Raw genomic sequence first — 18,533 nt, forward strand, 5'->3', positions numbered from 1 at the left:
AGCCACGCCGCATTGAGGCAGTATGTACTGAGTACATATGCATGCTTAGACTTTTCAGAAGTCCGATATTCTATGTACAATCCTTGTTTTATTGATTGCATGAAATCTAATTTTCTGAGATTGTGGATTTGGGGTTTTCATGAGCTGTAAGCCATAATCATTACAATTATGACAAATCACGTCTTGAACTATCTTGCTTTGCATGTAATGAGTCTTTCTCCTATATTTCACCTTTTAAGGTGCATTACTGAAATAAATGAACTTTTGCACGATATTCTAATTTTTTGAGTTTCACCTGTATGTGGACCAGGGCTAAAGGTAAGAAACCTTCCTTAATTGGCTCCCCCCCCCAGCCCCCTAAATATGCCTGATCTCAATCCAGCGCTTTGCCTAAAAGTAGCAGAGCTGCTCTTTCCTCATGGAACTCAGACGGCAGTGGGATTCATTGGCTCCTGCTGCTGTCAATTGAATACAGGAGGCGGGGTTTGAGTCCAGACCATGCTATGTGTCTATGGGCACACGGCCCAGCTCAGGAGCAAGCCTGCAACACCTGCCCCATTGCAGGCTGGTTGCTCTAGGGGCAGATGGAGAAGAGCAGCCGAGATCGCCAGCATAGTACCCCAGAAGAGGAGGATCGGGGCTACTCTGTGCAAAGCCATTGCACAGAGCAGGTAAATAGCTTTTTTTTTTTTTTAATTAACACAAGTGTTAGCAGTGTGGAAGTTTAACCATTTAAAATTAAAGCTAACATGACCATGTTGCCTGGTTTATTTTAAAGGACTTTGTTCAGCACAAATCATGTAACAATTGTGCAGTTAGGTTGTAATGTGCTGTGCAAACTCTATAAATCCTGCATAAATGTGCAGGAAGAATTTGCGCATGGTTGGACACACATTCCTGCTATTATCTTGTAATTATCTGTCCGTTTTTGATGAGACTGATTGCAGTCTACATTGACTCTACTAGTCATCTGGTGCCAATAATAAATTAATGGGCACAATGTTACCTGGTTGACATTTATACAGACATGCAATGGAGACAGTTGTCTTGGGTTTGGAATAGAGGGGCTTAGTCAAGTTTTTGTAAAAGAAGTGGAACATTTCAGCTGCTTATCAGCAGATCTAATTGACCATTTTTAACATGTGGAATTCGGTGGGAAAACCACTCCTTAAACTGACTGTCAGCACCCAGTACTTCCAAGGTGTCTGCTTATGTCCAAAGCTGTGCATTATGGTTTCTTCCACCAGCCACTACAGTAGTGATGCTCAGGTTGGCGGGAGAAACGACTCACAGCAAGGACCTGTGCATTCGTCAAATGGAAATGAGTGGTATACTGAAGAATCTGCTGGGGACCATAGCTTTTTAAAGACCTGAATGAGATTTCTTATTTCAAATAACATTGCTACCTTAACATTGTTCTCTGAGGTTTGTGATTGGTTTCTAGTGCTCGTGCAACTTTGTTCAAATGACCCTTCCTTCTACTGATATAATATCCATTGATCTTTGGGTACGGTGAAATTGCCTTAACGTCACTCCTTGCAGGGCAGTATGTGCAAGTTGCCAGAGATGTGGTTAGGTTCAGATAACGGACTTTTTAGAAACCCTTTTTTAAGTCAAGGGAAAAGTGTCATCTGTCCTGGCTAAAGTTCATTATGTGCTGTTGCAGCCCAATGGCTAAATTCTGCTTGGATAGAGTTATGGCTTTGACGCACAGATCCAGAAGTATGAGTGTTCTTGGTGACTAAGCAACATGCTGCTGCAGGCGTGAAAGCTTGAGCATGATAAAACACCCCATTTATGTCTTCAGGCAACTAGTTCTTTTACTACCTTTTTTATTCCTTTGTATTTGATTTCAAGAGGTCTGCCGATCCACATTGATCTTGATATACACCAGACATTTCTTACACTTTCTATTAAATAGTAATCCCAATTTATTAAATGGTAACCCTAGTTTATATTTAAGTGTACTTTTTTTGGTAAAATCTTAATTTTAACTGTTGACTTTTATGGGTTAAAGGGTTTCCCTTCGATTTAGAAAACAGGGTGATGATGCACATCCATTTTTTTTTTTTTTTTTTTTTTTTTTTTTTTTCTCTTAACAAGTATGTTGTCTTTTTACCTTAAGAAAACCACCCACATTGTCCCAGAAAGTTTATATAATACAGTTGCTGTAGCAACTCTGTTATACTGCAGTTAATGTGTTTACTGTTCATTTATGGTGCTGGCAAGCACATACTGGAACAGATGGCTGCTGTTATTTTACCTGCTATGAATTTTCTTAGTAAGTTGACCCACATACGACCCACCTTTTTTGTATTATGAGAAACTTTGTGAATCCCTACATATAATTTGTATTTCTATAATTTTAAAAAGTGGTTTGATTTTTCTTTTACATGGGTCATAAGATACAAAATTGTAAAACATTGTGCACTATTAAGGGCTAAAGAAACTTTGTTGGGAAGATTCCTTGCCCTTTGGGATACAAAAATATAAACTATATTTCCCCCCACTACCATAAGTGGTGTAGGGGGCCAAACTGCACTGGTGCTGATATCGGATCAAGAAGCCCATAGAATGATGTAAACAAAGCAGTGTGATTGATGGGCTCCAGACCTTCTCATAAGGAGATGGGGACAAAAGGTAAACTGTGGGAAAGTTCCCTAGCCCCCTTATTTATTTTTTTTCTTTTAAATTTTGGATAGTGTGGGGAAAGATTAAGGCCTCATGTACACAGACGTTTAATCTCAACTCCCCTAGAAGCAAGCAGTACTTGGCCAAAAAACTTGATGCTGGAGTACACACATTTACCCACCTCAAGCGTTTGGGCGTTAATTTCATTGGTCAGAATTAATAATTTTGGCCATTGAAATAATGCTGAAATGCTGAACATTTCCTGGTGTTTAGGTGTGTTTACACATACTTAAGCAAGTCAAGAGTTTTTTAGTTAAAACACTGCTGCTTCAGGGGACTCTAGCTTTTTTTTTTTTTTTTTTTTTTTTCTGCAACTAAACTCTCCTGCCACAAAACTGCTAAAATCCTGTGTGCATGGACATAGTATAACATGCAAGGGAGTTTAGAGGCAGTAAAACTGACGCCCCTAGAAGTAGCTGTAAAAACTTTCAGTGTGCATGAGGCTTAAAGCTCCTATAAGTTTTATGATACTGGTCAGCTATTTTAGAAACATAACCATTTCCAGTCCTGCTGAAAAAGGTTTCACCAGACAAAGTTGGGTAAATCTGCATCGGGCACAGACAAAAATAAGACCATAGCAGTATATACAGCAATAAATATGCTTTTACATTTTTCTTTATCTCATCAGGCTTTACCCTGGGCAACAAGTAGATGAATTGGTCGAGCCATTGATTTTCTTTCATGCAGCCGCAGTTGGAAGGAAAGAGAAAATTGCTTGATCCCTCCTGCATGTTCTGCTGGCAGGGAGCCTTCCTGGCTGGCAGAACACAATTACTGCTGGCAACTATAGCTACCAGCAGTAATTGCATGTAAAGACTGACAGGCTGGTTGTACCCAAGTTGGTTGATCGATTGACTTTGGTACAACCAGCCTGCATCAGTGGGCCACATCAGCATTGATTGCCCTCAAAGGGTCGGTTGTATCTGTTAAACTATATTTATCCAGGGCTTTCATTCTCAAAAAGTAGGTCCAAGAACTCAACCCCCAGCTGAAATGCACTAATAGTGGGAGGATCTTAAAGGGGCAAAAAAAATACCAGAAGTGCGTTATGTGTGAAGTTCATGGGTGTGCTACGTACGGAGTGCAGGGTTTATGGCTGCCCTATGTACAGATTGCAGAGTTTAGGGGTGTGCTGTGTACACAGTGGTGGGCTGAGGAGTGTGCTGCATACGCAGTACAGGGTTTAGGGTTGTGCTACATACAGTATGCAGGGTTCAGCTCTTTCACAGGCTGGCCACATCTCACTTATTTTATTAAGTGCCTTTAAAGTCATTTTAATCTGGTCAGATTCTGGCATTAGATGGAAGTGTAGTATCATTGCAGTTTTCCTTTGAAGTAGAAGTCTGACACAGAGAATATTGTGTGGGGTCAAACACCTTTTTTGTAAAAGGTACACAGCATTTGTTTTTGGGCAGGGAGTTGGGCATGTAAAAAGTTACACCCCAACAACAAATCCTTGTAAGCTGTGAAACATGAGTGAATTTTAATGTGGGCTGCTTAGCATACTGCCAAACCATTCACCAGTTTGAGTTTCTATTTTGCTGTTAAGTGATCAAAGCATAGCTTACAGTGTGTTTTCAAAGTAGCTTGGTACAACCCTTAGATTGTGTTCAAAGCCAAGATTCTTTTTTACACACCCATATCTTGCATAGTCTGTTATTGGCTACTATGACTATTCTGTGCAGTTTAATAAAAAACAAAAGAAAAAACTTGCCCTGCAATGCTTTGTTTTTAATTTACAGTTATTATTTTTTAACTTCATTGATAAATACTTTAAAATTTTTGCTTTCTTGCCAGGGCACCTGAAATAATTCTTGGGTTGCCGTTTTGTGAAGCAATAGACATGTGGTCCTTGGGTTGTGTCATTGCAGAATTGTTCCTTGGATGGCCTCTCTACCCTGGTGCATCAGAGTATGATCAGGTATGCTCTTATTGCATAGTCCTTTTTATATAGTCATTTTTGTATTTGTTAATTTTGAAAGTGTGATTGGTAAGTCTTTCAAATTCTTTGGTACATGTTGTCATAGATCATGACCACAAAAAAACACTACATTAAAAATTACTAATGCCATTTTAGAGCCCTTTCACACTTGTGTGATTTGTCATGCCACTTTGGGGTTCAAAGTCTCATAAGTCACACCCCGTGTTTCCCAATGAGTACCATTCATGTGCACAACTTCAAGTTGCAGCAATTTTGAAAGTAATTCCTGCACTACTTTTGGTTTGACTTTCAACTAGATGGCCGCAGACTTCAATGTAAACCCTCGAGTCTTATAAAAGTCTCACCTGAATGATATACATGTGACTTTGTACAGAAAACACAAATATCCTTGGTGATCAAGTCACACTGTAAAGTTGGAATGAAAATCGTACGATTTTGAAGTCGTGTAAGTGTAAATAGAGCCTTATATTGAATGTTTGTTTTTATAATTTATAACTTTTTGTCACTTGAAAGCAGTGGTCTCTGGGGGCCAGATGCGGCCTTTTGCTTGCCTTTATCTGTCCCTTGGGGCACTAATTAATTCATCAATGGGGCACAGTTCCTCCCAATGAAACCAGCAATGGGGCCCAATGACACTGATGGGGCACAGCTCCTCCCCATAACACCAACAATGGGCAAAATGACTCTTATGATGGGGCACAGTACCTCCCAATCACACAAACGATGGAACACTATTCCTACCAATGTGGCACTATTCCTGCGAATGCCATCAATTGGGCACAATTCCTCCCAATCACATAAGTGATGGAACACTATTCCTACCAATGGGGCACTATTTCTTCCAATGACATAAACGATGATACGGCACTATTCCTCCCAGTGGCCACATTGCAGCCCCTCTTAAGTCTGAAGGACTGTAAACTGGCCCTTTGTTTAAAACATTTGCAGACCCCTGCTTTAATGCATGATCTATTTTTTGTAAAGAGTGCACTTCTTTGATTTTTTTAGTAATAGACTAGATATTTAGCGTTAAGTGTGGCTTATGGTAGTTGCCTATATCAGGTGTTCTTAAGGGCCGCCTGACAGTACTAGGCTCATTTGTTAGAACCCCAACCATTGCACCACCTGCCTAGAGTTTGCAGGTTCTCCCTGTGCCTGCATGGGTTTCCTCTGGGTATTCCGGTTTCCTCCCACACTCCAGTCATACTGGTAAGTTTAATTGGCTCCTGTCTAAATTGTCCCTAGTATGTGTATGTATGAATGTAATTTAAGGACCTTAGATTGTACACCCCTTCAGGGTTAGGGACTGATGTGAATGTACAATATATATAAAGCGCTGTGTAAATTGGTGCTATATAAGTACCTGTAATAAATAAGGGCTCATTCAAAGCATTGCAATGTGAGTGAGTCACCGGTCACACCGCTGTGATTTTTAAAATCGCTCGATTTTTATGTGCAATTTCAACATTATTTCTGAAGACTTTATTGCTACTTGCGAAGACTTTCAATTGTTTCTTGCAATTTGCAGTGCGAGTTCAGTTATATTTTATGTCTGTGACATCGCAACAAAACTGCAGAAAAAGTAATGCAAGACTACTCTAGAAATCGCACTGCAGAAAATCGCAAATATTAAGACACATTCACATTCATTAGATGTGATTTTACAATTCCCAAATCGCACCGATGTGACCGGACACTTAGTGGAGCGTGGTAACGCACAGGCAAGATTAGTTTCAACTCTCCTTTACAACACACATGCATTAAACGCACCACAACAGACCCTACCAGTGTGAATCTGCGCTTGTTTAGTATACTTTTAAACTTTGAAATAAAATTTGCATGAAAAATAGCTGCTGTAAAAGCATGCAGAGAAAAAATATGAAATATTGGGTCATGGCAATACTAGCCTGTCATTGCAAGAAGCAGGTGTGTGTGGGTAAAGCAGTCTTAATGCCAGATAAAGGAATAGAACAGTTGAGGATTGCGTACTCTGTTAATACGATATAAAACATGGATTAGAGCTTTCCAGCTACCACTTGGAATATGAAAGGTCTTTATGAAAGCTTTAATTTAGCTTTTATTTTTGTATTAGATTTTAGTTAACCATCTCCCATCCGGCCATTGTATATAAACTGCTGGATGGTGGCAGTACAGGGTCGGGTGGCCGTTTATAAACGGCCTCCCCACACCCTGCTTGTGCGTGCTCCCCGAGAGCGCGCAGCACCGTGATCCGGTGCCTGCTGTGTCCTCCGGACACAATGAAACACCGATCGTAGAGGTCCCGATCATGTGATCACTGATTGCCCCCTGCCCCCCCCCCCCACCTTACCTGCTACACAATCACTGGCTTTAATGGTATAGCTAGTGAAGTCCAGGAGACATGGAATCTGAAGCCCCAGTAGAGACCCTGACCTCCTAGCTATGTTTAAAGTTGAAAGGGAGCAACTGCTAAGCCCCAGGCCACAATTTGCTTTGCAGAAGGCCCCCACAACACTCTACCTCAGAGTGATAATGCATCGGAGCAGGAACCAGCCTCTGCATCCAACTCTAGCTCTAGATCAGGCACACAAGTTTCCTACTCTACAAACGTAGACTTTTCTTCACCTATGTCCGTTTCTTGGAAATGGACTAAATATAGCCATCTTTATCCTGTGCTACTAAACACCAGTCTCCAGCTCCTCCATGGAATCCTAATATGCTTGCCCTAGACAAGGCAGCCAAGGAAGGAAATGAGGTTCTAGAAACAGACTGCGGAAGACTTTTGTTCCCCCTACTTACACCTACTGTAAGATTCATGCAACATGCTTGATATGTAGGTAAGCTCACTGCTGCTGTGTACAAATGCCTCGGCAGTGTAGTTCTTCATTGTGTCTCTCTAAGGCCCTTTGAGCACAGAAACCTGCAAAAACTGTTAAGACGTTCCCTGTTCGTGAACAAATAGAATGGGCAAGCTATGACAAATCACTCCAGAAAAGACTCACTCCTCAGAGTATCCATACTTTAATGGGGCAATTTCAACGGAGACCTTCTGCTCTGCTTTTTTGTGTGGATACCCTAGAACAGTGTTTTTCAACCTTTCAGTCAAGGCACCCTTTAAAATTATGGACAGTCCCGAGGTACCCTTAACATTATGAACAGTCTTGAGGCACCCCATTCTAAAATGTGGAAAACTATTCTAATAATTTTACCCAATGCAGCAACACGCACACGTAGGACACCCAACATTAGAGGTGATTTATTCATCTAAAGCAAATACACTTTTGCACACTGGTACTGAGTAGTATTCCAGTGGTTCTGTTCTCCCACAGTTTTTATCCATTACTGAGCTAATGTGACCCCACCACTGATGGAGAGGGGCAGGGGAGGGTAAAACTAGGATGCTGTGCAGATATGCTGACATCCTCAATTGAGGTCACTGGTTGTCAGGATGCCAGTGGCTAGAAGGTCGTAAAACCTATGGCTTTGTGTAACTAATGCAGGCCATAGACTGGGAGAAAAACGGCGTTTTTTTTTTTTAGAAAAACGAAAAATTGGTCGTTCAGTTGGCCAAAGTTACCACCATTGGTAAAAAGTCGGCTGATTTTCGTCCCGTCTATGGCCGGCAAATATTATAGCGGTGTCCCTGCAGAGAGCTCTGCTATTTGACAGAAGAAATAGAATGAATAAGAAGAAATGGAAGAAAAAGTTGCAACATTGTATCTATTTGTATCCATTTCGGATACAGATGTTTCTATTCGGATACAAATAGAAACTAGATACAATGTTTCTATACTTTTTAAATGTCAAATATAATATCGGACTGAATTTCTTCCCCCCCCAACATGACTGACAGTGTCAAGATTATGAAAAACGGCCGACTGATTACCCCACTAACAATCTGAAAATCGGCCGTGTTTTTTTCATTCAAGGCAGTCTTGTTCCACCTGCTGGCTTGCATACAACTTTTGGGCAATTTTTTTTTTGACATTTTGTCAAGGCACCCTGGTTGAGAAGATGCCCTAGAACGTGTCCTGAGACAAATTTCCAGAATGACTAATTGCCATTCACACGCACAGCCTGAGCAGCTAAAGTTGCCTGCAAAAAAGTGCTTCACACCTATGCCATTTTAAGGCGAATGCCTTTTTAAGGGAGGCACCTGACTAATCCATTAAATAAGACATGGCACAGATTTTACTGAAGATTCCAAATCCTGCCTCCCTCAAAATGCAGAGACCCTAACTTCTCTACCCAGGCTTTAGCTTCCAAACCCAAGTTCAGCCCAACCTTTCTGTGCAAAGCTTGGCCTGTTAAATCCACAAATCCTCCCCAAAACTCTTCCAAATGAATTGGTACCCTTACTCTTAAGATTGGGGCACGTCTGTTTGCCTCTCTCTGGGCCACAGGCATCCCAAACCTGTTTAAGTTGGTGGATTCACAGGGGTACAAAGTAGAATTAGAAACTCTATCCCCTAACTGCTTTCTTCTCTCAAATTAACCAAAGACTGCCCAAGGACAGACCATTTGCAGAATGCACTGAACAATCTCTTTTCTTAGGGAATAGTTGTTCCACTACCTTTTTACAAGACAGGTTGTGCTCAAACCTGTTCATGGTACCAAAGCACAGTGGAGGTTTTCATCCTATTTTCAACTTAAAATCCCTCAACAAATCTTCAAATTTCCACATTTTGTATGGAATCTTCAAGACTGGGATTGGCGTTCACAATGCCTAACTGAATATTCTCATTTATCCACCTCCTCAGTGCACTTTGCAGTGGTAGGCAGCCATTTTCCAGTTTGTGTTTTCAACCAGTGGGTGGTCCTTCAGAGGATTCATAAGTCATAGAACCTCTTCTTGCCGTTAGAATGCAGGGCATCTAGGTCAAAGGTCATCTAGTCCACCTTTTTTTGAAAGACTAATTTTCCTTCCTGCTATCTGTAAACGTACACAAGACCATTCAGATGCTGCAAGGCTGTGGTTGGGTGATCAATTTTTAAAAATCTCCTCTTTCGGAGTACTTGGGTCTGGTCCTGGATACCTCCAAAGCAAAACTTTTTTTTTTTTTTCCTTCCAGAAAAGTACTTTTTTTTTTTTTTTTTTTTTTTTAAATTATTCTGAGCCCAGAGATAAGAGACATGCCTCAATGAGATTCCCCTTGAGTTCTGGGCCTCGTGGTAGCCTCCTTTTTTGAGGCTGTACTATTCACCCAGTTTAATCTGAGATTTCTGACACTATCTTGTCAACCTGGAACATAGAGCATAAAAACCTTCTCTCGACCTACCCATTCTCCTATCCAGCAATTTAAGGAATTCTGACTTGGTGGGTCCCCAGCCCCAACAGAAGGGAAGTCTTTCCTTCCTTACAGCAGGAAAGTGATAGTGACAGTCTTTCAGGCCTTAGTGGGGTGTTCCAGTTCCCCATGGTCAAAGGTACATGGTCACCCATGAAAGCCAAGCTCCCCATCAACATCCTGGAACTCAGAGCAATAAAGATGGCTCTGCAATACTGAATGCCCCCTTCTGCGTGGACTCCCAGTCAAAGTTCAGTCAAACCATCAAGGGGGCACCTGAAGTCATGCATCCTTGAAGGAAGGAAGCAAGCAAGATAATCCCTTGGATGGAAACGTGCTGTCCATTGATTGCTGCAGTCCACATTGTTTGAGTGGACAACTCAAAAGCAGATGTAACCATCTGGATCAGAAATGATATACTCAGGACTCTTAGACCTCCTAAGCGTCTAATACGTCAACAAATTTTGTGGCCATGACCAAGGATCCCGTGGCTTTGGATGACCTGATATTTCTCTGGTCTGTTAGGGCTGGTCTATGCCTTTCAGGCTAATATATGCCTTCCTTTTGGGATCAAAGTTTAATAAAAGCTGACCATTGTAATCACACCTATGTTAAATGGTTTGTTTCAACCCCCTAACCGCTGCATCTGCAGGACAGCTTGTTCTGTTAAACTATTTACTGGCTGGATTACCAGGTGAAAATAAAGGAAAGGGTATAAAAAACAAAATGCAGCCAACCACATCTAAGAATTGGTAAGCTGCAATATATTTGCTTTTGGGTTTAATACCACTTTAGGAGAAAAGTGGGTCTTTAATACTGGTATTCCTATTTTGCTGAAAGCAAGAAAAGCCACTTACAGAAAGATCTGCTATAATACCCATAAAGCCCTTTCCTGATGTTAACAGGCCATTCTGGCCTTATTAGGTCTTGGTCAGAATTTGGACTTGGAAGTGGTTCCAAAGGCAGAAGGTTTTTCACCTTTATGCATGAAGGTAAAAAAATTCTTGTGTACAGCTCCCTCTTTTTTATTTTAAGGTGTATCTCGCATCAGGCCCCCCTTGCACCACCCTGTGCTTTCTTTGGATCTTAACTTCATTCTTTCGGCCTTGCAGAAAGTGCCATTTTGAACCGATCAGGGATATTTTTATAAAAAAACTCTCCTGTAAAGTGGCTGCCTTGGATGCTAGCACATCTGTCAGATGTCTGAGCTGGAGGCTCTCATGTAAGGAGCTGTTCCTCATCCTTCACAATGAGGTAGTCTTACACGTAAGGCCAGACATTCTTCATAACACATTAAACCCAAAAGCAAACCTTTTTAGTGTTGGAGTTTAGCTTCACTTTGTTTCATTCAAATCTACAGATACGTTTTTAACGCCTGTGTAACATATGCCTATAGATACAATTTTGTACTGCAAGGTTCTTACAGCGGCACTTTGAAGTTAGGTCCTTCTGACCCTTGTTGGATCTGTTGTCAGTTCAGTTTGCCTAGTTGTTCCCCCACCCTTCTCATTCATTGCTTGGGGATGTCCCAGGGTCTATGAATCCTCTGCTGTACAATTTAAGATGAGGAATTTTGACTTACCAGAAATTCCATATCTTGGAGTACAGGACACAGGCCACCTCCCTTTCATTCCTTGGTTACTCTGCATTGCTTTCTACAAAGGCTTGTAACCCAGGGTCTGATTTACTTTTTGCCTGTGTGATACTTGAATCACCTCTCCCAGAAGTCTTCAGAATCGGCAGACAGAGCGACTAGGGATACACTACATCACTGCAGGTAAGTGGGGAGAAAAACGTGGGGGGGTTGGTATAGAGTTTTTCAGCTGATGCCTCACAAATTGGTGGCATGTAGGTTTTTGCCTTGTTAAAGGCCAAGTTCACCTTTTTACAAAAAATAAATGCACATCTTTTTGCAGGTATGAAAAAAAATGTGCATTTACAGCCTGTAAAGCATTGTGCCTGCGATCAGTAGTTCGTGGGCGCAATGCCAGAATCCTACATATACACAGTACAGCTGCCTGCCCATATCTTACATGCGGACAGTTGTTGAATTGTAAGAAGACTCCATGAACTAAGAGTGCTCAGCAAGTGCCCTCAGTTCATTGAGAACTTCAAGCTGTCGGTAACAGCGACCGACACTACTTTTTGTGGTTCGTTCATTCACAGAACTGTGACTGACAGCCATACTGTTTTTGAATTCTAACAGCACATGAAAACAATACTCTGGTCCCAGACTGTCATTGTGGACTCTGCCTCCCACTTCATGCTGTCAGATTTGCTTTCTGTGCAAAGATGTGTAAATCTGCTTGCTGCTATTCAGTACCTCTTCTTGCAGGGGTCACAGACCCAGTTCCAAACGAGGAACTTTGGCAATGGAATGGTTTTGAGTAAAAACCCGACAAATATTTGGCTCATTCTGGCTCTAATGACACTCCACTTGTTCAGAAGTTCTATATAGAATTGGCAGGTTGGTTATTGCCTCCCAACTAGGGGATGTCCTGGCGGATTTTAGGGATGCTTACTTGCACATTCTATTTTTTTTTTTTTTTTTCTTTGCACTAACATTATTTGTGTTTAACTTGGAACACTTAGCATTGCCAATTTTTTATTTATTACAGGTACTTCTATAGTGCCAATTTACGCAGTGCTTTACACATATATTGTACAGTCCCTTACCCTCAAGGATCATATAATCTAAGGTCCCTAACTCGCATTCATGCATACATATTGGGGCCAGTTAACCTACCAAGCATGTCTTTGGAGTCCCTTCCCTTTGGCTTGTCCTTGACCACACCAGGTTTTTGCCAAGGTGCTTGCTCTAGTCCTAGCTTTGCTGTAGGGGATACCTGGGATGATCTCCTGGTAAAGGATCAGTCCAATTTCTAGCAGATAGTGCAGACTGTGCTTAGCTTCAGTTTGATCTTCAACCTTCAGAACTGACTTACCGATTTAAGCATCTGGGCCTGACATTAGATACAGCCATATCCCAAATCTTTCTGCCCAAAGACAGACTTTTGTTCCTCCATTCCCTTTCAGTCTGTTTCACTTCAGACTGTTGCAGCTCATTATTCTGGCAGCTTGGAACAAATACCCCAATGCTTCTGACCTGCAAGGCCAGATTTCCCCTGGTGTGTTGATTTCCAATCCAGCATTGGAGTTGGGGAGATTCTTTCCCCAAGGACGTAGAAGGTTCTCTTGACTAGTATCAGGCTGGTATGTAAGCCTCTACACTGAAGCCGGTAATGTAACTGGCGTGTCTTAACCTCCCTGGTGGTATTCCCAAGTGTAGCTCAGGGTTAACTTTCGGTGCCAAAAGCGGTAACCCCGAGCTACGCACCCCGATCAGCACTTATGCTTTTTTTCATATATGGCTTGGCTCAGAGCCAACTGCTCGTGGAGACCCCCAGAGGAAGCGTAGCTGCACAAGAGGCTGGTGTCCGGATGAAGGATCCTTACTCCTGGCAGGCTGATCCACTTAAAAGGGACCCCGCAGAGATTTAATGTTTAATGCACAAATTCAATGTGCATCTGGTGAGTGCGCATTTTATAAATTGGTGCACAGTCACATCACAAGGAATATCACTATGAATTATCTATGAAGTTGTATTTCACCACTTGATATTGCTGACCATCCAGAGTCAAGCCTGCAAGCTTTTTCACGCATAAGAAGACTGTTTATATCTTTTGGTGCAATTTCATCAGCACCGTATACATCTGTATGCGTAGTAATTTTATTCGTTTGATCAGTTTTGTAATTTTAGCACTGCACCTGTCTGTATTTGGTTAAAGACTGTCCTGTATTGTACAAGAAACTGTATTTTACTGATCACTCAAATGCTATTTTTCCCATTTAGCAGATTTCCCTGCAGAACTAAAATGTTAGTGTAAACACAGTATTGTATAATGGCATTGCAGATCTAAAGCTGCTTTTGATAAATTCTTAGTAGCCATATTTAAATACACTATAGACGTTCACCATAAAGCAATAGTATAAATTAGTACAGGCTTTGTATTCTGACTTGGTTGATAAGTTGACTATATACAGTAGACTAGACTTTTCATGTTCACTTTTCTGGGCCATTTGTTACTGAAGGGAGGCATCTCACTGTTTTCTGAGATTTTTTTTTTTTCTGTCTTCATACAGCTGTTGGTGGCTCCAGTATCTAAACACTAAACTGAAACCTTTGTCTTGACAACTGAAACTGCTCTGAAGTGCTTTGAAGTACAACGGCTGAAAAATATGTACTATATTCAGTGAATGTGACCTTTTTATAAAGGCAATCTTTGGGTTTTGAGCATATTCATAGCCTTCACAAACCTGTATCTTGACAGTTTATTAAATACCCACTTAAAGCTTAGTCTATCACACTGCATGTCAAGACATTTCTATGAATATATCACCAGGGATCGGGCTTTGTAAACAAGCAAAATAGAATGAGTTCAGATGCAAGAGAAACCTGCAGCTGTGTATTTTCTGCAACTTATTGCAAGTGCTTTAGGGAAAAAAAGCAGGAGAAAATGTTTTTGTTATGGGTTACCAGTTGCATCTGTTAGTCACAGTTCACACAGTAATTTCATACAATTTTGACTATATAAAGTTTTACTGCAGGGGTAGGCAATCTTAGAGGTGGAGATCTACCTGAACAACCTGGAAGAAGTCAAACATCACTCGGCAGTGTTGCTTCTTCACACCTGATTTAAACCTCTAATTGCCTTACTACTGTGATGCAATCACGCATTGCACTGCAATCTTGGGTTGGATTTTTAATCAGGTGGTTGTAACATATCACTGCCTCACCACCTGTCAAACACACTTGGATCGCTTTTCAGCGGATCAGCAATGGCTGCAGCACTTGTAAATGAGCCCTTAGTTGCATTCAGCAGCGGCACCCTTAGCACTTATTAACACAAAGTTGGAGGGTGGGGAAACCCTGTGGTTGAATTGCGGTTTTGCTGCCCTCCCTACCCCTTTAGCAGCTGAGGTGCACATGCCGCATGTTGCTTTTGATGGGTGCTACCACTTGTCAATTGTGACCCATTCAAGTAAACAGCGACACTTTGCGAGTGCCCCACAACTGCATTCTTCAAGGTACGACTGATTAAAGCAGGTGAGAAAGCAACACACTGCTTTAGCCCCTTGTTTGCTATACTGCACAAGGTTGCAGGGTACTTGCAGAGTGGCCTAACTCACTTGGGTGTAGCACCTGCCAAGCATGACCCATTCACCAACCATGACAGGGTTTAACATTTCTGCTGCACAGCTTGCCTGGCTACTGCTGAGGCTGGAACATGTGTATACCCCTGGCCACTGCAGCTAAAGGGTGTGCAGTTGGGGCAGGTGTGGTAAGAACATTTAACTATGATGGTTTACTACCCCCCAAACTACAAATGTAAATGAACCCTTACTGTTCTGAGCCCCCTATAAGGCTGCGTTCACACTTTTGCAGGTGCAGCACAGTGTATCTGTGAGTTTCCTGGGTTAGCTGCGCTTTGGTCAGATTTCTGTTGTATTCTGCATTCAGGAGTTTTTGTGCGCTTTCGGAAAGTGCACCAAACCCGCATGATATAATAGAAGTCTGGCGAAGCACAGCAAACCCATCTGGAAGCTGCACATGCAGTTTTGGTAAACCGCAAATGCATCAGTGTGAAGGCAGCCCTATGCTATTATGCCCAGTGTATTGTTTCACACTGACATGCAGATCTTGTCTTTTTCTTGCTGCTGGCACCACTCTGGAGACCTAGCCAGGATAAGAGGTGGAGTGCAGTTGGTATCACTCTGCACGGGACAGGAGCCAGCACCTACAGGGGAGGCATTGATTTATGCGGCTCTTGCTCCCTACTACAGCTCCAACTTTGCAAGTAGTTCCTCTGCATTGCACACTGTTTAATGGTTTGGGATGGTGGGTTAACAAGCCCAGACTGAGATCTGTCACCTGGCCTCGATCTACTGGTTGATCTCGATTTACAGGTTGCTGACTCCCGTTTTTACTGTGTGGATCCTAATTTTATGTATTGCCAAATTGGCCCACCATGAAAACCATGCAAGGCATATTGCTTACAATGACCCAAAGAAAAGAAAGCGCCAAACAATATCACTCTTCTACAGCAGCAAACCTCTAACCCAAAATATTGGTGAAAAATAAAAAATCAACAATCGGAATGCGCTAAATTATATCAAAAAATTAATTAATTTGTGTATAAAAGTCCAAACATCCTAAATACAAAAAAATCTCCAGTGAAACAATCCATAAATTGGTGTAGAAAAATGTGTAGAAAAAATGTCCAACACCCCAAACGAAATTTAAATTTAATCCAGGGAACGTCCTGACGTCATCCAATAGGCTCCGCTCCGTGAGGACGTCAGAGTGACGAAACGCGTAGGGCGGAGCCTATTGGATGACGTCAGGACGTTCCCTGGAGCTGTCGGCGAGGTGTCCGCGGTGAACGGGGCTCGTCCATTCCTTGTATCTGATCGCCTGTTATACCAGTGTCAGGTGGACACTTAACTTTGTGAGTAAGATGAGATTGTAATAAAGTTAAATGGTTTTTACTTACTGCACCTTCATGCCTTTCCTTTATTTTTGAGTGGTATTACTATATATTTGGAGGATGATCGCTATATAAGGAGTCCTGGCCATACTTCAGAGTTACTGCAGAGTATTGCTCCTGGTATCTGGATGTGTCCATGCTACAGAGTGTTGCTTCATGATCTGTCTTCTCTCATCGCTCCCAGAGCAAACACGCTTGTGCTGATTTATAATTTGATCAGCATTGAGCTCTGGTGAGTTTATTCCATTCACTTGGTGGTGGATTAAGCACGGTGCACTTATATGTTAAGAAGAAATTTCGTTTGGGGTGTTGGACATTTTTTCTACACATTTTTCTACACCAATTTATGGATTGTTTCACTGGAGATTTTTTTGTATTTAGGATGTTTGGACTTTTATACACAAATTAGTTAATTTTTTGATATAATTTAGCGCATTCCGATTGTTGATTTTTTATATTGCTTACAACGGTTTCATGTTTGTTACATTACTGCAAAACACTTCAGCCTGCCCTTAAATGTGATTTACAGCAAAGAGTAGGTTTTGAAAAAGCCTTATAACGCTTTAAGTCAGTACTGCACAAGGCATGGTAAAGCACTACCAATCATTGGAAAAATGGTGCACACCTGTTCCTGCCAACTCATTCTTTCACTTGCTGTCTGACAGCATATTTTGCACTGTCTGCCATCCTATACTCAGGATTTCAACAGCACTTTCCATTCTTTATTGGCAATTCATTTTGCCATGCAGCACACTTCTGCTACCCATCCTCTTACTGGTCTATGCAGTGCCTGGAAAACTGATTCCTGCTGCAGACATTATTTCCCTAGTTGCCTGCTGTTCATGACCTGATTCTCGATTCAGAGCCGGTTCACACACATGCAGATTTGATGTGTTTTGAGCTGTATCCAATTCGCATCACCTGTGAAAACATTGCTTTCTATTGCGCCTGTTCACATGTGTCCAGGGCAGATTCAATGCAAATTGAGTGCTGTCAGTTTTCTGAGCAGTGTGGTCCAGCTCAGGTGTGAATTCAGGCTCCTTGACTATGTGAACTCTTTCTAATCGCACAGGTCTTTTACTTGTGATCTGTATAAAACCTTACCTGATCCTGATGTAAACCTGATCTGAAACGCTGAACAACTACTTTGTCAATTAGCTGTGAAAATGGAGAAGCTCATGTGTGGATACACACAATGTCTGGTGTTCTGTTTTTCAGGTTTCACTTATGCAGTGTACTACTGCTGCAAGCCAACAAGAAACTGGAAACCATTTCACTAACCATTTTTTCTCTTTTACTAAAGTTGCACATAAAAACATGCAATATAAAGCCCTCAAACTCTGGCTTATGCTCGGACTACAGCTGGCCATAGATGGGTAGAATTTTGAATGAAGATTCTTGGGGGGGGGGGAAGGTTCTAAAAGAGTTCATTTTGTCTTTTCTAACCATTAGTTGGTCAAATCGATGTTTGTTTGTTTTTTTTCTTTGACTGCAGTGAAAAGAAAATTTGAAGAAGCAGGGTGGACATTTTTTCCTCGAATGAATTTCTGGCAGTGTATGTGGCTTTCATTTGGCAAAGTTCATTCATTCCAAAATCAAATGTTTAAAAGCAAACAATCTTTTGGATGTCAAACAAATGTTCTGAGAATTTTCATACACCTTTTCCAAAGACTTTACTAAAACTTTTAAATGCTATTCATCTATGGCCAGCTTAAAGCAGTTTTTTGAAACTGAAGAGAAAAAAAAACTGATTACAGGAGCCTATAGGCTGTACCTGTTTCTAATCTACACTAAAGACTGGAATCTGACAGCACCTATGTTGTGGTCACAGATGTTGGTGGTTTGGTATTTTATCTCTGGTAAATGATTTGCCTACTGCATTCATCTTGTGTAGACCAGTAAATTTCCAGAAGAACTCTGCTGACTTTCAGTAGTTAAAAATATACAGCTCTAGTTGGATGGTTTCCCTTAACTGAGAATCTGCCAGTATTCTGAGAAACCTATCTGTAATGTGGGTGGGGAGTCTGCTTGTTTCTCCCTCCTAAAATCAAATAGGATTTTGCTTTTGGAATAGCATCCTCTCC

At 41.5% G+C, this 18,533-nt stretch overlaps 1 protein-coding gene across 3 annotated transcripts in view; it reads left to right on the forward strand.

Moving 5' to 3' along the window:
* Positions 1-18,533, forward strand: part of HIPK1 (homeodomain interacting protein kinase 1) — a 122,853-nt gene that overhangs the window by 53,805 nt on the left and 50,515 nt on the right. For all 3 annotated transcript variants that reach the window (XM_089681078.1, XM_089681079.1, XM_089681080.1), the window contains exon 3: positions 4,489-4,612. In XM_089681078.1, the coding sequence (XP_089537204.1) occupies positions 4,489-4,612 (124 nt within the window). The remainder of the gene's footprint in view (positions 1-4,488; positions 4,613-18,533) is intronic.

This window comes from Staurois parvus, unplaced genomic scaffold (genome assembly GCF_062004578.1).
Source record: "Staurois parvus isolate SC_StPar_1 unplaced genomic scaffold, SC_StPar_1.0 ptg000258l, whole genome shotgun sequence".
Lineage (NCBI taxonomy): Eukaryota > Metazoa > Chordata > Amphibia > Anura > Ranidae > Staurois > Staurois parvus.